This window comes from Panthera pardus, unplaced genomic scaffold (genome assembly GCF_024362965.1).
Source record: "Panthera pardus isolate Hobbes unplaced genomic scaffold, ASM2436296v1 HiC_scaffold_8, whole genome shotgun sequence".
Classification (NCBI taxonomy): domain Eukaryota; kingdom Metazoa; phylum Chordata; class Mammalia; order Carnivora; family Felidae; genus Panthera; species Panthera pardus.
In genome coordinates, this window is record NW_026527013.1 from 43936259 (window position 1) to 43961647 (window position 25389).

At 37.4% G+C, this 25389-nt stretch overlaps 1 protein-coding gene across 1 annotated transcript in view; it reads left to right on the plus strand.

Moving 5' to 3' along the window:
- The window catches only part of LOC109254640 (contactin-6), a 282077-nt gene that overhangs the window by 200997 nt on the left and 55691 nt on the right, over positions 1–25389 (plus strand). The window contains 3 exon segments of the mRNA XM_053897189.1: positions 2627–2763; positions 4251–4380; positions 6366–6516. Coding sequence (XP_053753164.1) covers positions 2627–2763; positions 4251–4380; positions 6366–6516 — 418 coding nt within the window.

Here is a 25389-nt window from a genome sequence, read left to right on the forward strand (position 1 = left end):
TTTTGGGTGGCACCAAGATATTAAAAGCTTTGGCTAGTTTTTAATAGAGATTTCATTTTTCTATTAAGTAGACAAAGATATAGCCCAGTGATTAAACAGGAAATGAAGGTATCTATAAACCAGAAGTCAATAAGAAAGTGCTTTCTGTATAGAAACTGTTAGCTTACACAGCAGATTTTACAAATATTAATTCATGTCATTCTTAATGATAGTAAGAAGTAGAAATATTTGTCATTAGCTATTTAATGAGTCCAAATGGTCCTTGTGGGATAATAACAGATAATTGGTCAATAAGATAAATATTATACTTCTTATTAACCTATTGATTTACTTGTTATCATGCTCCCAAAGGAGCAGAGTATTGACTCAAGTACCTGAGAATTGCATAATACCTGATAATTTTAAGAAAAGAAACGGTTTTATTATATTGCGGTGTTTAAATTCAGAACCCTTTTCTTCTATATTCCATCTTTATTACCTCGAAAAGAAATCTTTAAGTATCATCATTATAGAAAATGATACCATTATAATAATATCATTATAGAAAATGAAACCTATTCAGAGAAGTTAAGTGACTTTCCATAATCACTCAGTAGGGAAAGAAAGAAAATCTAAAATCCAAGCCCATATAGTTGACCTGAAATCCTAGGTCCTTTGTTTCATGCATTTCCTACATTGTTGAAGATTTAAAACTTTGGTCTTTAGAATCTGAAGCATGCAAAGAATTTACGTATTAACAAAATAAATACATTGTAAAGTTATAATTATTGCATTAAACACTAAAACCATATGTATTTCAAACTTTTACAACCTATGTGAATTTTATATGTATTTATTTCTTTTCCCAGGTCAAACATATGTTAAGAAAATTTCTCAACAATCTTCACAGATTATAAAATTTTGCTAATAACATTCAGAAACATGATTCACTTTCATCCATACATCTACTTCATCTAACTCTTGCCTTAATTTGTCCCTCAAAACTGTGATAATCATATTCTGTAACTGGAAGTTGTCCCGATTTCCACAGGTGGTAATCCCAGGCTTAGTTTCTACTACAGTGAGACATCATGATTCCTTCTTCTCAGTGACCAGCTCTCTGAAGGACCTTTTATCTTAGTGGAAGCAGATGTTGCAATGGGAAAACCCTGGAAGTCAGACATACTCGTACAACTTTCAAAGACTCTCAGTCACACTTCTTTCTCCAGCCACTGCTACAGTCACCAGCTCTAGGTTTTGTAGGTATAACCTGATAGAGTCTTGTCTCAGGTGCCACACCAAGTCCGTCTTGTTTCCTCCTTCGGTTTTCTTTGTTCTCTTAGAGCCTACTCAGCACTTCGGTGCACACAACCTGGGTCTGCTAATATAGAACATCTATACTAACCTTGAATGATGGTGGACAGAAGCCAATGAATAAATACTTCCTCTTCCTTTTCCTCAGTAGGCAGTTGTAAAGACCCCTTAGAAGTTCACAGAGGATCAAGTAACAGTGGCCCATCTTGGTGGCTAACTTAATAACTGACCCTTGCATTGCCTCTTTCCTTCCCTGTAGACTCTTCCTCTTCCTGATGCCTTATCTTTGGGCTGGCATTCCTAACAGGCAAAATGAACACGACCCCTTAACTTAGGCTCTGCTTTCAGGGTTCAAAGTTTGGCTTCTCTGTTTTTTAACTATGTCTTCTCGAGCAGGTTGTCTCACATGTCTGCAAACATCTCTACAAATGACTAGAGGGAGAATTAACTGCAATTACATATCTAGCTTATAAAAGCCTGCAATTCCGAAGGAAATTGCATTCACTCCTACGTATCTGAGGACAGACCTAAATAAAAGAGGGATAAATGACACAGCCAGGCAGCCTCCTGTCATTTTATGAAAGAACATTTAATTTACACCCCACCTGTTTCTATGAATTATAGTAAGGATAATACTACCTGACACCTAAATAACACTTTAACGTTAATTAAACCAGTTGGGTTTTTTTTTGCCTCAGTACAATGTAGAACTTGGTCATATTACAAAATAAGGTTTTGGATAATGGATGCCCAGGATTAAATTTAGGTGCTGAGCTTAAATAAAACTAGAAAGTTCTCATTTCCTATCAAGAGTTTTATGTTGGGGAAAAAAAATTGGACTCTAATCCTCCTAAAATGTGATAAGGCTCATATTTGAATTGTGCTTCAAGCTATTGAATTGTAATTATGTCTGATATAGATAAACTTCCTTTTAGTTAGTTCAAACCAAATATAATCATGGGCCTTTGCTCACAGTGGGTTCTGATTTAGTATACATTTTCTAACTTGACCTATGTACTAATATTTACCATGAAATTATTCTCTGGCCTTGTTCTGCATTTGGACGTTTTCCTACAACTCCCAAGTTGCTATAAAGGGACATCACAATGACAAATGGCAAACATTTATCTTATGCCGAAGGACCACTGATATTTACAAGATTTCTGTTGTTACACATTGAGGCTTCTACATTTCCCTTCCCTCAATCGTGTGTTTTCAGTACAATTGGACCCAGTTAGCTTTGTCCTTCTGCTTTCTATAGTCCTTGGAATGTTGTGCAATGTTTTGGATAATTGACTTGCCAAGTAGTTGTTCTTATCTGTTTTTGAAACAGCCCCACCAGAATGGGAACAAAAAATCCAAAATACTTACCTGTCTATCTATGACAGTTTGTTTTGGGAATGCAAAGCTAGTGGAAAGCCAAATCCTTGGTACACTTGGTTAAAGAATGGTGAACGCCTCACTCCAGAGGTAAGCAACTATGTTGATATTAAAATTTCACCTATCTCCTAGGGAAATTTTTTTACTACCAGTAACAGCTAATGTTTATGGGATGCTTAGTAGGTGCTAGGAAAGGCAGTATACTCCTCACATACACTAATTTATATAGTACTTAAATAAGCTCAAAGTAGCTATTAATATTATCCCCATTTTTCAAATGAAAAAATTAAGGGTAGAGAGGACAACTTGCATAAGGTCACACACTACTCAGTGATAGATCCATATTCAGATATCATCATCACCATCACCGTCTTAATTAACATCCACTAAACTGTTGTATGAGTCTGGTCCTATGTAAATATTTTTCCATGCGTTTTTTTTGTATCCTCATGACAATTTTATGAGAGAGATGCTAGTATTATTTCTTCCATAGATGAAGAAAATTGGTTTCAGACAGGTTAGGTCACTTGTCCAAAGTCACACAGTAGCTAGTAAATATTAGAATTTGTTTTAAACATAATCTGATTATGGAATCCAAGCTCTTAAACATTAACCACTATCTGGCTTTTACAAAAACTAATGACTCTAAACCCATAGGATGTGGAGAACTGAGGCAATTATCCACATTTTTCAATTTGGAGCATACTTTATTGTACAGTATACTGAAAATGAGACAAAATTGGCTTCCCCCCCCCATCACATTATCCAAATAATTGTGTTAATTCTCCCTTTTACTTTGCACTTGTAGGCACAGCTTGGGCCACAAAGAACATCTAGTGTTTAGAAGATGAAAATAATGCTCTTCTTTGTTTTGGTTTTAGTGAAATTTTCTTCCTGAATGCCTTTTTGCATAGAACATTTTCTGTTTCTTCCAGCCTACTTTCATTATCTTTAAAGGATGGTAATAGGTATACTGAAATATTTTTTTTAAAATTATATTTGCTCTATTAAGCTATTTCATTATGTGCACTCAAAATTGTATTTCTCTACTCCAAATGGGACTCTGTAACAGATTTGGCTGTTTCAGCATACTATGGTAGGCTTCAGAAAAGGAGAATTTAGCTCCTCCAATTAGAACTACCAAGCCATCACATTTCAGGTCTTTGGGAGACCTTATGATGGAAAGCCAAGGATATTTCTAATCATTATATTCATGTCTAACATTATTATTAGCCCTATTTCCTGAAATAATTGGAAGGCTAGAATCATCCAAATTATTTTATATACCATATAACAGAGTTAACATACATTCTATGCAGACAATGCCAATTTTCAAAGAAATAAGAGAACGTACAATATACTAACTACTAAAATTATAGGAAGGATATTTCTTTTTTTAACTTCAAAAAGCTGCTCGGAATCTTGCAGTATATTAAGCTCCATCTTCATAAACATCAGTTCTCATGCACCAAAATATCATATATTGTAGAAATGTACCAATGTTTAATAGTGTATTCTGGTTAAGAGAGTGCCTACATTAACACACTAACATCTTTATGTGGCTTTTCTTTTATTAGGAAAGAATTCAAATAGAAAATGGGACACTTATCATAACTATGCTGAATGTGTCAGATTCTGGTGTCTACCAGTGTGCTGCAGAAAACAAATATCAGATAATTTATGCAAATGCAGAATTGAGAGTATTAGGTAAGTCATTCATTTATAACTGAAAAATTCAAAATGACATTTTAGTGAGCTATGATTATACATAGTATCAACCCAAGTTTTCTGTAAATTAGAGATTGCTTTCCATTGAAATAATGGGAAATGTCTAAATTAACTATAAAAAAAAGGCAGGGTGAAAATCATTATTCTGCTTGAGCAATACATTAGTGCTTCCAGAGAAGTCTGCTGTTGAGTACATCCAAGCCAGAACAAGGGTCCTCCAAAGCTGATCGTAGCACATGGGTTGAGTACAACTCAAAATTATCCTTTAGGAGTGTTTCAACTGCTAACAAACAAAAAATAGGAAAAGAAAATCTCAATTTATAGTGATTTAAGCAGGTATTTATTTTATCTTTTAACAAGAATTTCAGGAGTGGTAACTGAACCACAGCACCGTGATTGATAATATTATCCTTTAAATTTTCCCTCATGCTTGTAGCCTTGAGGGAGTGACTGCTCTAGCTACAGGAATAAAATCCATACTTAAGGGAGAAGGAGAGGGAAGGGACAAAAGTGACCAAATATATCCCTCTCATTAGAAAATACAAAATTTCTGTGCATCCTTACAGTAAAATCATTTTATGACAATGGCTAGAACCCTGCCACAAGACCACCCAGACCTCAAGGAAAGCTGGGAAGATGAGTCCTTGTAGTGGAAAATTTGGGATAGAAGCAGTTCAAGAATGATATTCTCAGTGGTGTGTGTTACAACAAACAACCCACCAGTCTCTTTTAGCACAAAGTTTTCTTAATGGTAGGAAGAAATGGAATGAGAGAGGAAGGATCAAGCAAAGAGACAAGGTTTCATAAGCTTATGGACAATGGCCATTGATTTGTTTATTCTTCCAATCACTACTATTTATTGAAAAGTTATTGTGTAGTAAGTAGTAAAGATATAATTATCAATACTTAAGTGATCTTTACTTTCATAGAACCTATAGTTTCACTGAGGAAAAAAAGCTAAATTTTAAAATATGATTATTATGGTGAATAACTGAGAAGGTGTTATCAGACTTCATGACAAGCTGAAAATAACCTAAATTGAAGATGTTCTCTTGAAGCCTGAGATCCGTAGATAAAGCATGCACAAGTCAGTAAAGAGAAGCAATACTTTAAATGCCCAGAAACAAGAGAGCATGGCATATCTCAAGGAATTTCAGCCCACTTAGACTTCAAGCTAGGAGTGAGGATTGGACACATGGCTTCCCACATTCATGAAGCTGGAAAGACTCAGATACATCCAGGCAATCTAATAATTTCTCACCCTCATGAATTGGTATTTGTTCAACATTTATTGAGTGGGGACAAAGTTGAAACTGACATTTAAAAAAAAAAAATCTGCTCAGCTTGCCTGCTTCTACCGAAGGCAGAGTATTTCCATTTAGCTGGTTAATGGCTTGCCTGAATAAATCTGACAAAGTGATAGAGTATTTCTGCTTTATTTCAGTGATATTTTATATTTCCCATTTAGGATCATTACCTTGACTGGAAGAGATTTAATGATTTCCCTAATCAGGGTTAAAATCTCTTCTTCTCTCTCTTATGGGACAACCTTCACCCTCTTCGTTGTAAACACGATTTAGAATGTGGCTCTTTGTAACTTGGTTCTTCCCCTGCCCTGATTGCCCTTTGTTATTTCAATGACTAGAACCAAAACAAAAATAAATTACATTTATTGAACACATACTTTGTGCCAGGCACTATGCTAGAGTTCTTTACAGATGTTATCTCATTTAATCTCCTCAGTAAATTTCTGAAGTAATTATCTGTTGTCATCTTCATTTTTCAAATGAAAATAGAACTCCAAGATGCTAAATTGGTAACTTGTCCCAGAACAACCTGAGCAGAATAGCTTGAAAAAAGCTCTGCATGTTAACCTTAAATCCTGTCTCGTATACTACACCATCAGGTTACCACGTGTTAATTAAGTGACTAACTTAACAATTTGGTTTTAATTTTGTTTTTAGCCTCAGCTCCTGATTTCTCTAACAATCCTCTTAAAAAAACTTCAGTTGTGCAAGTTGGTGGGGATATCACTATCGAATGCAAACCAACTGCTTTTCCTAGGGCAGCTATCTCCTGGAAAAGAGGAATGGAGAGCCTAAGACAGAGCAAAAGGTAAATAGATCTCTTTTGTTTCATATTTTGAGATATTTTGCCGTATAACGTCTTCCAAATCTAAGTCTTCTAAATCCTCTCCCTTAGGGTAAGCTTACAACTGGGTACTCACAGATACCAAACATTTTCACATGGCAGCAAAAACTAAAGAATCTTACAAACTTAAGACCTATTTGTATAATTTTGCTGCAACATATTTAGTGCATGCACTTGTAATAGACATATTTTAAAAAATCCTTTAAGACCTTTTTTTCTATATTCAGCTTGCAGCTTCTTCCTGACCCAGCCTGCTGAGAAATCAGTGAGAAGAGCATTACATAAAAGAGAAAGACACTTATACTCACACACCTGGTGTTGTGGTTTTTAAATAGTCACACAGGTGTTCGCCCCATGACAAAATGAATTCTCCACATGAAAAAAAAAAATGTAGAGAGGTTCCTGTAGAGAAAGAAAAGAGGTTTCCTTCTGTTCTAGATGTGATTGAGAAATCCTGGATCAGCACTGGCATGTTTTCTATGAGAGTTTAGACAGAGCAAAACAGGTGTTTTTCTCTACTTAGAATAAATTTTGCTGCATTGTACTATAGAACCTTGTATACCTAGGGACGACTAGGCAATATGTGTGGCTCTATTGGAATGACCCGTGCGTGTTACCGTGTGACCAGATGTGCAGTGGAATACTACCCTGCATGAGCCACTGTGCTGAACATAGGAAAATGTTTCAGTGAGCTCTTTGTCAGATCATATGTGTCATTAATTCATATGCGTAGCCTACTAGTCCAGTAACATAAATGAACAAGACAGGCCATGCAAAAAAAAGGACAGGGACACCTGGGTGGCTTAGTCAGTTAAGTGTCCGACTTCAGCTCAGGTCATGATATCATGGTTTGTGGGTTCAAGCCCCATGTCAGGCTCTGTGCTGGCAGCTCAGAGTCTGGAGCCTGATTCAGATTCTGTGTCTTCCTCTCTCTCTGCCCCTCCTCTGCTGGCACTCTGTCTCTCTCTTTCTCTCAAAAAATAAACATTAAAAAACGTTTATAAGAAAAGAAAAAGGACAGCTGAAGCATGATGTATGATAAGATATGGAGATATGGTGGTTGCCAGAGTATGAGACAGGTCTGGAGAGTGAATTCTACACCAAAACTAGATAGTCACTCCAAGTTTAGGTAGACATTTTTTTTGTGGGAAGATAGAACTTGAGACAGGGTTGTAGAACTTCAAACATTTCCAGAAAAGCTAGAAATCTGGGTTTTGGCATTGAATCTTCTGAGCCAGTAAAAATGTCATGGGCTGGAGGCAGGGATGCCATTTTTATTTCTGATCTAGGACTGCCTTTGTAGTCAAGAGAGAGAGAAAAGGGGGTTAAAACAAACAAGAAGAGCAGATGGTATAGAGTGCTATCAGGGCTATATCTGGAGCCTTGAAGACGCTCTCCTGACATGACAAGATAGACAAGATAAAGACCTTTCTAGGGCACTCCCATTCCTTGCTGTCCCCTGTCTCCAGTGGTCTCTATAGCCCTACACTGAAGCTTTTCCCAGGACAGGGATTTTGTCAAATCTGTCTGTGCATGCCCTGTGCCTTTGGTATAGAACCTAAACTCAATAAATATCTGTGGAATGAATGAATATGTCAAAAAGGATGAATATATAAGACGTCACTAGCTTTAGAGAAAAGTTTTCTGGACAAGATGCCTTGCGACATAAGAGCAGAAGCTTCAAAGCCAAGGGGAAAAGATTGATGAAGGGGAAATCTGTTTCCCTAGCCCTGACTGGGCTCCTTCCTCTGTGTAGACTGCCTAGGAGATCACTGCAGGTATTCTCAACAGCTTTGGATGTGGATTCCTTTTAAATGATTCCTCTTTGATTCCTAAAACCTAATTGAGCTTCGAAGACACTGCTGTAGAATTAGAAGACTCAAGAGATACCAAAGTATCCAATGCAGCACTTTGTACTGAGAGTTGGGACAAATCGATTACTTCATTTCCTAAAGTGACTCAAAGTCCTCACATAAGGAGCAGGAATGAATGTTGTTTACTTTCTATAAACGTTAAACACTTAAACACCATGTATGTGGGGAGGAGAAAGAGAAGGAAGAATATTTGAATACAGTAAGGAAATAAATAAATAAATAAATAAATAAATAAATAAATAAATAAATAAAGTAAGGAAATGAGAGGTTTGAGGGAAACTGCTTTGAAATGACTTTTCAGGTTTATGTTTTGTTTTGTCCCATCTAGAATGAATTTGGGACCTTTTCATCTTTTGAATAATCACTAAGAGCATATCAGAATAAGCATTGTCTCACTATAATTAATTTTTTTAATGTTTATATTTATTTTTGAGACAGAGCAAGACAGAGCATTGAGTGACAGGGGAGCGGGAGGGTGCAGAGAGAGGGAGATATGGAATCTGAAGTAGGCCCCAGGCTCTGAGCTGTTAGCATAGAGCCCAACTTGGGGCTCAAACTCTCAACCACAAGATCATGACCTGAGATGAAGTCAGACGCTCATACGACTGAGCCACCCAGGCACCCCGTGTCTCACTATAATTAAAGGAGTGATCTGTGTGATTTCTATTCACAGATGCTTCTTCTCTAATTTCGTTCTCTCATTGCTATAGGACTTCATTACAGGTTTCAATAAAAGAAAAGAAACAAAAAGAATTTTCTCCTGAGCACACGTCTTGAAAAATTGAAAAAAAATAAATAAATCTGAGCCGCAGAAGTACGTAGCAATTACAGAGGTGTATCTCTGCCAGTTCTAGATTACCTTAAGCAGTAATTTGGAAAGGTCATACAGCCATCCGTGAGACTTTGTGTCTCTGCATGATCCCTGTCCTGTCCCTACTTCTATTGCCTTCTGACCTGACTGGTTTCATTGAGTGCATGGCTTCATGCTGCTTTTTGGGAAATACTGCATCTGTGTTTCTATTTGTGTTGACTTAATGGGTTTTTTCTAGTCTCATCATGGGGATTTCCAAAGAAGTTGAAGGTAAAAATTAGAGAAGGAAGGAACAAACGAAGGAAGGAAGGAGAGTAGGAAGGAGTTTTACAGAGCTAGATCCTAAATTCAAAGACAGAAACACTGAATCCCAGTGTACATTTCGAAATGCCATGCCAGACTGCTTATTTCACTTCAGTAGAAACATAAATATAATTCCTACCCTTTCATACCTCTGTTAAAACATGACACAGCTGTACACATAGAAAGGTTTAAAAAGCCACATATGGACAACAACTTAAATGTTTACAATGATCCCAAGTAGGAATAGTTTTTAGTTCTTGACCTGTGTGGGAAAATGCACATTTTTACTTTCTGTTATAAAACTTGTATACGGAGCTGTCTCCTTTGAAATTTCATTGTCACTAACTCTTGCTTCCAGTAAAGTGTAACTGCCTAGAGATGGTTGAAAGGACTCTAAAGAAGCCTATTCAAAGTAATCTTACTGTATTGCCTACTTATAAAAAAAATGGTGGCAATATATATATTTTGACACTTTCCTCTACTCTTACATGGAATGAGACAGCATACATCACCTATATAGTAAATGATAAAGCTTAGACTCTATGCCAAGTTGCCCATCTCTTTTTCCAGGTCTATTCCACTCAACAGGTAACAGAGAGCATACTTGATTCTTCATTTTTGGAATGGCTGTTATTACATGATTTAACCTACTTTCACGTGTTGGTAATTCAGATCAAGCAAGAATTCTAAATATAATTAATATGTTTCTTATTGGCCTGTGTGCTTCAGTTGAAGTCTTGACTCTTTTATGATTTCTATCTTTATAAGTACTTGTATTCATGGCAGACTGTCCAAGTAGAAAAGTTTTCCTACATCTGAAAATAGATAGATGGCATTACAGTCCACAGGCTTCCTGGTTTCCTGCTGGGAATGTATGGTCTTAAGACATTTACTTCATTCTTTTTGGAGCTACAAGTCATTTAGCAATAACACCTAAACTGAACAGAAGCAGAGGTACGTTCCTGTGGTGAAAACGGGCATGTGTTGCAAAGAATCCTGCATTGGGAATTAGAAAATGGGGATTTTGGGGTGCTTGGGTGGCTCCGTCGGTTGGGTGACTGCATTCACTCAGGTCATGATCTCACAGATTGTGAGTTCGAGCCCCGTGTTGGGCTCTGTACTGACAGCTCAGAGCCTGGAGCCTGCTTTGAATTCTGTGTCTCCCTCTCTCTTTGCCCCTCTCCCACTCATTCTCTCTCCTTCAAAAATAAACATTAAAAACTTAAAAATAACAACAACAACAAAAAGAAAACGGGGATTTTGGTCCCAGTTCTGTCACTGATGAGTGGCCTGACCTTGTATACAACCACTAGCATATTCTCTCTCTCTCTCGCTCTCTTTTTTTCCTTTGAGGTGACTGTTCTCTGGATTTATTTAAGGTGAAATACAATCAAAACAACTTTAAGAAACATTAAACCCTATACCCATGTAGTGACTGCCAGAATAGGGTTTATATATTAGAAATAGAAATAGAAATCAATGCAAAACATTAGTGTGCCAGGTTAAAATTGCAGCTGCTATCATACTTATAATTTTCTATGTATTGTGTTGGTTTCCTCAGGTGGCCAAGCGATTGAGCCAGACATGGTGATTGCTTTAAATTGTTCAAAACAGCTAAAATGATCTCATTGGGTGGATTCAGAGGTTAGAGAGCCCTAGCAGCCACACTGTAGCACCACAGCGTGGTGAGAACCACTGTTTCCTTCACCATTATATGCCCAGCACCCAGCTCAAACCTGGGACATAATAGACATTCAATAAATATTTTCTGTGTTGCTAAATCAATGAAAGGTAACATTTACTTTGGGTTGTTCATATCTGCCTGACTTAAGACATTTTGCATTTAAACCAAAAACGTACTTAATAATTAATAGGCCCATGATGTGTTCATTCAGTCTGTAAATATTTAATGAGCACCTATTTTGTTCCAAACACTGGACTAGGTGTGGTGGGTAAAATGTTAAGCGAGTCAAATATGTGACACATAATATCCTTTCGTAAGAAAGTGTTTGTCTTTGAAGTTATTGGGAGTCAGAGGGTCTGGGTTCAAGTCCCAACCCTACCCCTCATGTAGTTGATAACTTCTAGCAAGTCGTTTAACTTCACTAGTCCTCACTTAGAGAAAATAGTACATGTCTCTCCCACATGGTTCTATGAGACTCAGTTGGTGGTATCTGTGGAAAGGCTGGGTGATCTCTATACTCTACTGCTATCGGGTGCATTTATTGCTGTTATCTTAATCTTCATGCAAATCCCAGTTACACATTCTTACCTCTACCAGCCAGGGTAAAACCCACAAAGGTATCTCTGCAAGGCATTCTGAGGCAACTGAGGGAATCAATTTCACATCGGCTAAGTTTGATTAATCGCTTCTTTTTTTTCCTCATGGATCCACTTAGCAAGTGAACTGACAGAAATCAAAGGCCTAGATTTATTTATCTCCTTGTGCTCAGCGACTGCTGGCTATCTGCTCAGGGATCACCTCATAAATTTAATAGGAAATGTTAACCTGCTGGACAGACAGCTCAAAGTTGTCCTCTGACAGGCAGCATTAAATACAGTGCCTAAACCACCTGGGATTTGGTCAGAGTGTGCCTAAAATCTCTGAACAATAAAAATAAAGAGATAGAATGTTTTTCCCATTATTGAAATATAATTGAATTAATAAATAATCCACCACATTTCTTCATTCTTCTAAAAAACAAAAGGAAAGGAAAGAAAAATACACATTTCTCTCTCATTTCCTAAGATAAAATAAAATAAAGCAAAAGAAAACAAAATAAAATCCTGTTATATAGCAGACAAATGGTCATTAATAATGAAAATAACCATTTTAAACACTTTCTATAAGTCAGGCAGTATATCAGATACATTATATATCTTAAAATTAAAGTACACTTTTTTCATATGCAGATACATTCCTGAGGAACAAAGTTGTCACATAGTTACATATGGTTACTTTTCTACTACCTTTACCCTGGTAATCTCAAAGAGCTGAATAAAAAGATACTTGGAGATTCACTGACTATCAAACTGAAAAGTAGAGGTTCTAGCCCTTGGCAGTTGGTCTTAGAATGTGATTATATTTCCCAGACTTGATATCAGAGGACTGGTGAACTCCTAGAACCAATTTTATTACCTCTATCCACTTGGGGTTGGAAAGGGGGGGGGGGGCAGAGAGAGAGGGAGAGAGAGAGAGAGAGAGAGAGAGAGAGAGAGAGAGAGAGAAGGAGGGAGGGAGAGTTACAAACAGACCTTCTCACATCCATGAATTTCATGTGCTTTATTCTCTAATACTGATACTCTGAAACCCTGTGTGGCCCTGGGCCCTTGACACAGTACATATACCTTTTGGGAACATATGAATCCCTTAGGTAGCATGGAATCTAGTAATGGAGCTTATTCAGTATTTTTGCCTTCGAGCCCCAAACCTGGCAGGCCCACTTCCAACTGCGTAGCGCTCCAACGCCCTGAGCTCTCCCTCTTAACACAGTAGTCCTTTGTGAGGAAGTGCTGGGTGGAGGAAGGGGGGTAAGTCAAAAATGGCAGTGAATGAGTAGGAAAGAGGAAGTAGAGATGAGTGAGTAGGAGATGAAGAGAAAGAAGGTAAGAGAAACAGGGTATTCTCTGTGCCAAGATAGAATCAGTGGTTCTTGAGCAAATAGTGTCATCTTTCTTCTCTTCATGAGCAAAAAGAGTACCCTTGGGAGGATCTACTTGAAAGCCCTTACTTAGCGTATTGACACAGAAGATGAACAGAATAAAAATTAGTTTGTCTTCATTCCACTCTTTGCTAAACTAGCTAGACAGAGTAGTTCCTTTGGTTACATAGGCCATTGCCCAACATTTTGCCACCATTCTGCTTTTCCCGGGAGCCTTTTTACAACCATCTCACCTTTTGGGTTATCACCTAATGGGGGTCTGTCCGCCTGGATGCAAGAGAGCCAGTGATATGATGCCTCCTTCCTGTTTGACCCTTCTCTATGTATCTTTCAATGTCTCCTTTCTCTATCACCACTTTACCTTATTCCTTTACATTTATCCTCAAGTGCTCAACCTTCATAAAATATCCCCTCCACACAAGTCTATTCAGTGCAACTTTAACAAGAATGTTGTCACCAGCACACAGCCTTCTCTATCTCTTCCTCCTCCTTGCAAAGCTTCCTAATGGAACAAGCAAATAAACCTAATTTTATTTCGTATCACCAACTACTTAATGTAATAGTGCTTAGTACATCAGGTAGCATGAGTATCAAATAGGCAAATGAACCATATGTTCCCATGTTTAAGGAAGAATGACAGTCTGCATAATGCCAGGCTTATTACAATCTCCCTTCTGTGCTGCTTCTATGTAATAAAATTTTAAATTGTTCCTACTCAACTCCTGAGAGCCTTGTTAAGGTGAGCCTTTCCAAGGGAATACATGCTAAAGATGTCAAGAGCCATCTGATACTCTTGCCTCTGTCACACAAAGATTTAACAAGCTGAAATCCTGTGCACCCCTGTCAGTCTTGCCCTCATTTTTTTCCTCTTGCATCCAATCCTTCTTTCTTTATCCCCACTGGCCTCTACCGGTCTGGTGCACTGACCCTTCAGCAGAGTGCATGTGAAACCACCTGCCTGCCATGGTCAGAGAAAGCTCTGGTTCATTAAAGATGTAAAGCCTGCCTTTAAACTCAGCCTGCCCAGCTGAGTGTGTGCTGTTTTACACCACTGCCTTGGGTTAGACTCTTACTGGTCTGGTTCCCTATTTAAAATGTTTTAATGATGGGTAACACCATCCTGTAGCTTTAAACCAAGGGAAAATATGACCAAGCAAAATAGTTCCCCAAATAAATAGCACCTTATATTCTTGTACCGTACCTTATGTCGAAAAATATATAAGATTCATTGTAGAGTTTGAATTTGTAGTCTGTATCATTAGGCTTCAAACTTGATCATGTATAAGAACCTTGTGAAAAATGCAGATCCCAGAGCCGTGTCCAAGATTTTCAGTCAGTGGGTATGAAGCGGGGCTGAGGAATCTGCATTTTTATTGTAAGTTCACCCCCTCTGCTCTGAGGAGAAGCTGAGACTTTTGAACACCCCTTAGAGAAACACTGATTTGGTGCAAACATACTGCTTGAAAAATAGAAACTTCATTGTATCTCCTTTCCCCCCAGAACTTTGCTTCCTATTTAAAGTGCTTGATTCTTTGTCTTATCTCCCTGCCAAGGAGATAGAAGTCCTTAGTTCAGTTACTGTTTGGAAACATGAATACAATTGGCCATGGAATGGTATCCACTTACTTTAGTGCGTGCTTCTAATTTCTGAGTGACATTTATATCCTCCAAAATTTACATAAATATTCAGCAGCAATAATTTTATAGGAAGAAAAGGTCAGTTATTAGTGCAATTTACACAAATGACCTTTTGTTCTTAGTTTGACGTTTGTGGAAAGAAGTGATTACTTGATGTGCTTAAAATACAATGCTACTTACTTAGAAATGAAATGGTTGCTCTACAGGTATTTGTTACACCCACACCTTTTCATCCATGCTGGTGGACATCTAGAACGTAAATCAATAGAAATAAATGGGATGGATAGAATTGCTGTCTTGTAGAAATTATGATCCAGTTGAAGAAATAAAAGCCCAACCAACTGTGTGAAAGTCAGTCTTGTTAATATCTTCACAATGAAGAGTGAGGCTTGTCAGAGCATTTTTTTTTTTTTTTAGTCACTGGCTATTATTTCCCATTTTCCTTTATCTTTTTTTCTTTTTTTCCCATAGTAGAATTGGGTTTTTTTTTGTTGTTGTTGTTGTTGTTGTTGTTCTGTTTTGTTTTGTTTTTGGCAGGGCAGGTGTTCTTGTTTTGTTTCCAAAGGAAGCTAATGCTAGAGCCCATTTCATAAAACAGCTAATAGTGAACCAATCTGACTAATGTCCAAGAGAGAGACCCAGAGCCCCTCTCAATGCCCCGCCCACTTTCCCTCAGCCATAAGCTGCCTTCCTTCCAGCAGCCCGGAGTGTGCCCTGAGAAGCCCCTATATTTCCTGAGAGCACAGTTAGAGAATTGCTGATTTGGAGTGACAAATCTGATTCTCAAGTGTGACTTGTCAAACTATTCATTTATTTATATGCACAGTTGCAAACCACTTTGACAGGCCTTGTGAAAAAATTCTGGGTTTATAAATTTGAATGAGCTCTGAGTCTTGTGGGGGAAGCAGACAGGTCAATAGCTCCAGTGCAACGGGGGTGTGTGTTACCACAGACAAAAGATGGTGAGAACTGACTCAGCTTACAGCCTTTCAGAAAAGGCCTCAGCAGGTTGGAGGGACATGAAATGACCCTTGAAGTGTAGAGAGGAACTTTTCCTAGAAAACAAAGGTGCGGAAAACAGGTTGATTATGTGTCTGTCTTACCGCATAGACAGTGTCACACATGATGCTGGTTGAAAGGTTTGGATATGCACCTACCTTCCTCCTTGCAGGATATAATTCCTACAAGTACAGACACAAATCATTTTGAGAGCCATCCAATGGTTGACTCTTTGACTGCTTAGGGGTGCTTAGGTATACTTAAATATACACATTTTTGTTTTCCTTCTAAGGTTAAATTAACAAATACAGTCAGAAATCTGGCTTTCTCGTTGTTGACCCTGAGTCTCCTCAAATAATAACAATAATAGTAGTAGTAATAATATCAACTTATGGAGTACCTATCATGGGTGGGTAGTGTGTTGGGATGTTAGAGACATCATTTCATTTACTTTTAAAAGATGCCTATGAGGGATGTGTTATTTGTTTATATTTTTTAGGTGGTTAGAACTAAGGCTTAGCGAAGTTAAACATCACAGCTAAAGTTACACACTTTTAATCATAGAAATGCGTTCACTTCCAGGAAGATCTGACTCCAAAGTTTTGTGTAATCTTCAGTACCACCAGGTAGGCCTTTAGTTAGTTTTCCGATGTAATGCAGTGTCCATCTGTGGAGCCAAAAGCAGAACATCATACTATATACATTACTTATTCATTTTTTTTTAGTTAAGACTAAAACTCTTCTAAAAACAGTGATATATACAGTCACATTCTAATTTTCTATCAATAAAAGGTATAGAATAAGTCTGTATGTAGTTGCATTAGATGGAGTCTTAATTCACACCAATAAAATAAAATAAATCAGTCCTCTTAATGGCTTAGCCTCCTCTGTCTACAATATTCAAATGATTCAAATGACTGATTAGATTTTTTAAATTGTATTTTTTTTTAATTTACATCCAAATTAGCATATAGTGCAACAATGATTTCAGGAGTAGATTCCTTAATGCTCCTTACCCATTTAGCCCATCCCTCCCTCCCACAACCTCTCCAGTAACCCTCCGTTTGTTCTCCATATTTAAGAGTCTCTTCTGTTTTGTCCCCCTCCCTGTTTTTATATTATTTTTGCTTCCCTTCCCTGATGTTCATCTGTGTTTTAAAGTCCTCATGTGAGTAAAGTTGTATGATATTTGTCTTTCTCTGATTAATTTCACTTAGCATAATACCCACTAGTTCTATCCACATAGTTGCAAATGGCAAGATTTCACTCTTTTTGATTGCCATGTAATACGCCATTGTGTGTGTGTGTGTGTGTGTGTGTGTGTGTGTGTGTATACACCACATCTTCTTTATCCATTCATCCATTGATGGACATTTGAGCTCTTTCCATAATTTGGCTATTGTTGATAGTGCTGCTATAAACATTGGGGTATATGTGTCCCTTCAAAACAACATCCCTGTATCCCTTGGATAAATACCTGTAGTGCAATTGCTGTGTTGTAGGGTAGTTGTAGTTTTAATTTTTTGAGGAACCTCCATACTGTTTTCCAGAATGGCTGCACCAGCTGGCATTCCCACCAACAGTACAAAAGAGATGCTCTTTCTCCACATCCTTGCCAACATCTGTTGTTGCCTGAGTTATTAATGTTAGCCATTCTGACAGGTGTGAGGTGGTGTCTCGTGGTTTTGATTTGTATTTCCCTGATGTTGAGTGATGTGCCTTTTTTCAAGTGTCAGTTGGCCATCTGGATGTCTTCTTTGGAGAAGTGTCTTTTCATGTCTTTTGCCCTTTTCTTCACTGGATTATTTGTTTTTTGGGTGTTGAGTTGGATAAGTTCTTTATAGATTTTGGATACTAACCCTTTATCTGATATGTCATTTGCAAATATCTTCTCCCATTCTGTCGGCTACCTTTTAGTTTTGATGATTGTTTCCTTCACTGTTCAGAAACCTTTTATTTTGATGAGGTCCCAATAGTTCATTTTTGCCTTTGTTTCCCTTTGTTTCCATCCCTCTGGAGATGTGTTGAGTAAGAAGATGCTGCGGCCAAGATCAAAGAGGTATTTGCCTGCTTTCCCCTTGAGGATTTTGATGGCTTCCCTTCTTACATTAGGTCTCTCATGCATTTTGAGTTGATTTTCGTGTATGGTGTAAGAAAGTAGTCCAGGTTCATTCTTCTGCATGTCACTGTCCAGTTTTCCCAGTACCACTTGCTGAAGAGACTGTCTTTATTCCATTGGATATTCTTTCCTGCTTTGTCAAAGATTAGCTGGCCATACGTTTGTGGGTCCATTTCTGGGTTCTCTATTCTGTTCCATTGATCTGAGTGTCTGTTTCGTGCCAGACTGATTAGATTGTTAATTTAACATACAATATAATTTTTGGTGACATATAGGCATAGATATGCAAATTTGGTAAATAAGGATAAACTCCCTAAGGTCCATGAGGGACTTGATCTAGATATGTAATTATGTATTACAATTAAGAAGAAGATATAATTAGAGTTAGCAGACACGGAGTCACATCTAAGTTGGTATCCCATCCTCAGCCATGTTTGTAAGTTTGGTTCTATAAACTCTGAGGAATACAATAGTTCAGTAGCCAGAAAGGAACCAGAATTGGAGATTCCACTCCCATCTACCACCAAAACCACATTCAGGACAGCAGGGGAAAATATTTCCCAGATATACCACCTTCTGACATCACTGAAGGACAGAGATAGAGTGAATTTTTTTTCTTTTCATGTATTTGTTGTTGAGAGACAGAGCAAGAGCAGAGGAGGGGAGAGAGAGAGAGAGAGAGAGAGAGAGAGAGAGAGAGAGAGAGAGAGAGACTCCAAAGCAGGCTCCACGCTCTGAGCTGTCAGCACAGAGCCTGACATGGGACTTGAACCCACGAATAGTGAGATCATGACCTGAGCCGAAGTTGGACGTGTAGCTGACTGAGCTACCCAGACGCCCCAGAGGTAGAGTGAAAAGGGAAATAATAATAAATGTCCCAGCCCAAATTCCTCTCTTGCTATGCTTGAGGGAAACCAAGGACCTCAGGGGTAAAATTCCAGGTTTAAGGTCACCTGGCTGTACCTGAATCTCTTCTGTTTCAGAGTATGCTTCAGATACAACTTTACATTTGCAAACTTTCAAAGTCTTGAGATCCCACAATAGGCTCATCATCATATATGTAATGAAAGTATAATCAAAATGTCCTGGCAATGTTTGAACTTTCATTCTGCACAGCTCTTTCTGTCTCATTGTGTTTTCAATGGATTCTCCTCTACTTATTTTATGGGCATACTTTTTTTAAAAAAATGCCTTTTAAGTCCTGTGTTCACAAACTTTTTTTGTCCTTTGTCAACTTTATAATTTCCCATGTCTTCTTTTGCTCTGCTTCGGTAGTGAGGCACGTTAGCATATGAATCTGTATTAATTCTCTTTTGTGTTTTCTCCAGCATCCCAAAATACTTCAGCAAATGGAGACACTTTTCTTCCTCTTTCGTTATCTTCTACTGAACAGCCTCTTTCACTGGATTAATTTAGCTAAACTTTCCATCTGATGCTGTTTTGTTAATGTTAAATCACATTTCCTTAACATTTCACGGGAAACAGCAGCACACTCTGGCATGCTGTTGGAATAAAGACATATCATGACACCAAATAATTATGTTATTTAGCAACTACTCTTGTCTGCCATCTCCTAATCTGTGTCACCATTCAGTCACCCAGAATCTGTGTTTGTGTTGTGTGTCAGCCACTACAAAGCTGGTGCTTAAATTATTTGCATATATTAAATAAAGAGTCATATTTTGATACATTTTAAGGTCTGAATATCTGATGCTTGGTTTTTGCTTTGGAATTTAGGACAGTTGAACCTGGGACTTAACTTTGAAACATTTGGCTGTTGGCACCGATTAATTACACGAGGCATAAAATACAACTGCAGAAAATCAGGAATTAAAAAAAAAATTTGACACTGGTAGCAGTGACGTTTTGACTTCCATATAAATTGAGAGGTGTTTGAGTGCATTTTAATCTCCAGGTAACACTTCTCAACAATCCTTTGCGAGTTAAACCCTTACAGTTCGCTGTGTAATGACCCCCAAATTATGTTTGATTAATCCTTTCTAGGGAAGCATATCTTTAGTTATTTAATGTGTTTAAAATATATGTTCCTCTAGTTTATTGGGAGTGGTTATAAAGGGGTAACATAACAGCACCCATGCATGCCTGTTTTCCTCTAGGGCACCAAGAGAAATGTGCCTTGTGGCAAAACATAGCAATGTTGAATTTATTTGTGCTGCCAATTAGTGATGCCACTTCATGTAGGTTTTCATTTTTTACTTTCCTTGCCTTAGCCACCTCCCATTGCACATATAAATTTAAACACGCTGTGCCTAATGTAACTCTGTTCCAGAGACCCAAGAAACACTATTATTTGTCTGGAGCTAGGACAGAGGCAAAGAAAATACTACAGACATAACTGCTGTATTTTCTGTGAGTCAGTTAGTTAGGAATGCCCACCTCCCCCCAACAGAGTCCATATCAACACAATAACTTTAAAAGATTTTAGGATGGCCTTTGTTAAAACTTCAGTTTCAAGATTGGAACTGCACGAAAGAATGATTAAGGTTTGCTGTATATACTCAAGTCTTATCCTTGGTTAGACTGATTTGAATGTATCTCTTCTTGTGCTACTTTATATGGCAGTCTGCAAAGTAACAGAAAGTCAATTAGCCAAATAATGACTTTGCTTATACCTCTACCTAGCGTCCATTTTTACACACAGGTTATTTGTCTAAGTGGTATTCTGTTGGTTTCCTGTATATTCTCATAATATGAATAAATATACATGTAGACCTACAAAAAAAAAAGGCTAAAGATTTCAGAGTAAATACAATCAAAAAGCGTATTTATTAAGTATTTATGAATTGTAGGTATTCTTAGAAAATACAAAGAAATAAAGAGTAACAGTTACCATGTTGGGGGCTTTCATTATCTTCCAGGCTAATGCCCAGCATTTTAAAAATATTTTAAAATGTAATTCTCAAAACATGCCAATGTTGTTATTATTTCCATTATCCCCAGGTACAGGTATATCTTACAAGGAAATCAAGCAAGTGCTTCCAATGTGCAACAGCCATAAAGGGAGAACCAGCACACAGACAAAGCAAGCAGACTTTAGAGTCCATTGTCTTAAAATCCCCGCAGTTACCTCAAAAAACTCAGCTTTACAGTCTATTTAGAGAATGAACACTTGTCTAAAAAGATAATTATAACAAAGGAGCCAGGGCAATACAATGAAGCAAAGACAGTCTTTTCAACAAATACTACTGGAACAATTGGACACCAACATGCAAAATAAATTTTTTTAATGAATCTAGACACAGACCTTACACCTTTCACAAAAATGAATTCAAAATGGATCATAGACCTAAACATAGAAACAAGCTATAAAACTCCCAGAAGGTAAGGAGCTGGGGGAAAACTTAGATGGTTTTGGGTGTGGCCATGACTTTAAATTTTTTTTTAATTTTTATATATTAAAAACAATTTTTTAACATTTATTCATTTTTTTGATAGAGAGAGACAGAGAGTGAGTGGGGGAGGGGCAGAGAGAGAAGGAGACACAGAATCCGAAGCAGGCTCCAGGCTGAACTGACAGCACAGAGTCTGACGCGGGGCTCGAACTCACAGACCTCGAAATCATGACCTGAGCTGAAGTCGAACGCTTAACCGACTGAGCCACCCAGGCGCCCCAAAATTTTTATTTATTTTTGAGAGAGAGACAGAGTGTGTGTGGAAGAATCACAGAGAGAGAGAGAGGGAGACATGGAATCTGAAGCAGGCTCCAGGCTCTGAGCTGTCAGCACAGAGCCCCACGGGGGCTCGAACTCATGAACTGCGAGATCATGACTTGAGCCAAAGTTGGACACTCAGAAGACTGAGCCACCCAGGCACCCCTGGCCATGACTTTTTAGATAAAACACCAGAGGCAGACTCCTGAAGAAAACATACAATAAGCTGGACTTAATTAAAATAATTGTAAAAAAACAACTGCACTGTGAAAGACAATGTCAACAGAAGGAGAAGTCAAGCCACAGACTAGGAAAAAATATCTGTAAGAGACACATCTGATAAAGAACTGTTATCTAAAATACACAAACAATGATTAAAATTCAGGGATAAGAAAATAATTATCATAAAAAAATGGGTCAAAGACCTGAACAGACACCTCCCCAAACAAGATATACAGATGGCAAACACACATTTGAAGATTCTCCACATCATATGTCATCAGGAACATGCATATTAAATTGAAATACTACTACAGGGCTATTGGAATGGCAGAATCTGGAATACAAACACTAAATGGTCAGGATGTAGAGCAGTAGGAACTCTTATTCATTTCTGATGGGAATTCAAAATGGTATAGCCACTTTATGAAACAGTTTGGAGGTTTCCCACAAAACTAAACATGTTATTTCCATACAATGCACGTATCATACCTGTTAACATTTACCCAAAGGACTTGAAACTTGTCTCCATACAAAACCCTGCACTCTATAATTTATAGTATCTTTATTCATAATTGCCAAAACTTGGAAGCAAGCAAGATATTCTTCAGTAAGTAAATGAATAAATATACTGTGCCACATCCAGACACGGGGATATTAGCAAGTGCTAAAAAGAAATGAGCTATCAAGCCATGAAAAGATATGGAGGAATTTTAAATGCATATTACTAAGTGAAAGAAACCAATCTGAAAGGTTACATACTGGGTGATTGCAATTATGTGACATTTTGGAAAAGGCAAAACTTTGGAGACAGTAAAATATCAGATTGCCAGGGGTTAGGAGAAGGAAGAATGAATAGTTGGAGCACAGAAGATTGTTAAGACAGTGAAAATTCTTGGTGTGATAGTATAATGATGGATACCTGTCATTAAATATTTTTTTCCAAACCCCAAGCATGTACAACACTAAGGGTGAATCCTAAGGTAAACTCTGGCCCCTGGATGATTATGATGTGTCAGTGTGGATTCCTCACTTGTAACAAGTGTACCACCAGTGGGAATGTTGATAATGGGAGGAGCTATGCATGTGCAGGGGTATATGGGATATCTGTACCCTTCTCTCAATTTTATTATGAACCTAAAATTCCTGTGATAAAAAAAAAGAAAGAAAAGAAGAAAGGGGCGGCTGAGTGGCTCAGTCACTTGAGCATCTGACTTCGGCGCAGGTCATGATTTCATGGTTCGTGGGTTTGAGCCCCGCATCGGGCTATGTGCTGACAGCTCAGAGCCTGGAGCCTGCTTTGGATTCCTTGTCTCCTTCTTTCTCTGGCCCTCCCCTGCTCGTGCTCAATCTCTCTCTGTCTCTCTCTGTCTCTGTCTCTCTCTCTGTCTCTGTCTCTCAAAAGCAAATAAACATTAAAAATTAAAAAAAAGAAAATTCAAAATACAAGGCAGCATAATGATTCATATAATGATTCAATAGAAAAAGTGCTGACTCAGGATCAGAAGACTACATCCTGGCTATGTTTAAATTATTAAAAATTACTAATCTTTAATATTTTGAAAAAGAGGAAGAAAAGTGCTGCAGTTTGGTAGAGAAAGCTGCTTTCCCAGGTTCTCCGGGAAACAGAGCTAAGATTGAGGCAGTTAAAGACAGGCAGCAAAATACAGGCTATTTTATTGCACTAGCCACTGACTCATTTTAAGAACACAGACACATAACTGGTAGTTTGGCATCAGTCAGCCACATAGAGTATCTCCAGTCAGAAACTACATGGGAAAAGTCTTTGGAAGGAAAGAAAAAGGGTTATCTGTTGGCTGCCATTTTGCGGGTGGGCTTGTATTATCTGGACCTTTGACAACCAATGACACTAAGATAACCTGAGAGAATGTCTGAAACAGTGGGAATCAAGAGTAGCTTTGGGAAGTTGGATGAGATTCAGCTAAGCAAATTGGAGTGCAAATCCTCAGGTATTTGAGGAAGAGCCTCTATCCAGGTTTTCATCTGGCAGTTCTGTGAAGGAGACACTCTTAAGAAATATTTGCAAATTATGAACATTTGTTTTCTCTCTGAGACTTATACAACGCTTTCCTGAAAAGAATATTTGTGCTTTTTTCTTGAATGGCAGATAAACGAGAGACAAATAACATCTTCCATAAATTTTCTTGAATGTTCTGGTATACATTTCCTCTCGTTTAGAACTGACTCAATATTGTAAGTGTATTGTGCTTTACTGAGAATGATCTACATCATTTAGTAGAGAGGTAGATTTTTTCTGTCACCCATTCAATCATCTCTCGAGACAGCACTTCATTTTTATTCTATCTCATCTCTTTCTCTTTTTTGTTGTTTGTGTGGGTTTATCTCATTTTTCTTTCTTTTTTTCTTACTGCTCTGATGGTCATGGAAGGAATGATAAAATAGGGTTGCACTAATTCATTGATTAAATCTTTAAATTACCCTTGGCCAGAGGTGTAAGCTATTTCTTGTGTATAATTGCCATTAGAGCTATTTAAAGTTATTGACATAAAAAGATGGGAAGGAGGAACTTTATTCTGATTTAAATGAGCAAGCTTTGCTATTTACTTGTTTGTAGATCATGTCAGTCATTTTTTGTAGCTTGTTAAAATAAGGAATTTTTAAAAGATAGCTTATTAAATGACAGTGAAATTGGCGTAGATATTATACCTTAACTATGATAATCAGGTGCTAAAATTATTAAAATGTAATATCAACATTTGATCTAAAATGGATTCCAGTGGGATATTTTACCTAAAACCTAAATTGTGTAGAGTTAGAATTTATACACACTTTCCTACTTCTTATCTAACTCATTTTAATCCAATCTATTTTACATTTTTGAGATATCAGTAAAATTAGTCCGTCAATTAAAATTTCATGGTCTACGGTATTATCTTTAGACAGAACTGGAAGCAATACTCCAGTTAATAATTTAACTATAAAAATAGCAGTATTGCTCTAGTTTCAGCAATAAAAAATTATAATTGTGCGATGTCCTAATTTCTTTTAGTTCATGAAATTTAGCTACTGCTAGTATTCTCCATCCTCAAACTTTGTGATGGGTGATGGCTGATATCAAACAAACAAAATAAGAGCCTTCTTCATTTTTATTCATGTGGGATCTATGTATATAGATTTGTTTTCTGTATGTAGGGTAACCAAAGGTTGAATATACATTAGATCCACTGTAGTCATAACTACATGTGAATGTGAATCTCTATTATATTGAGGACGTGTAGGATGAATAGGTTATCACATGCAACCCAGGAAAGCAAGGATAAAAACATTCTACATTAGTCTTTCTGTAGTTCCTTATAATGACACAAGAGTTGACATACATGTTTCAGGTAAAAGAGTCCTATGACTTCACTTGATTGGTAATTCATCTCCCTGGTATTTCGTTCACAATAACTCATCAAGAAGAAGTCAAAGGATATGAAATCTGGCAAATGGGTTGAATATTACTTTTGTTTTCTGTTTATGCCACTAACATTCCTTGACAGTAGAAAGATTGAAATGT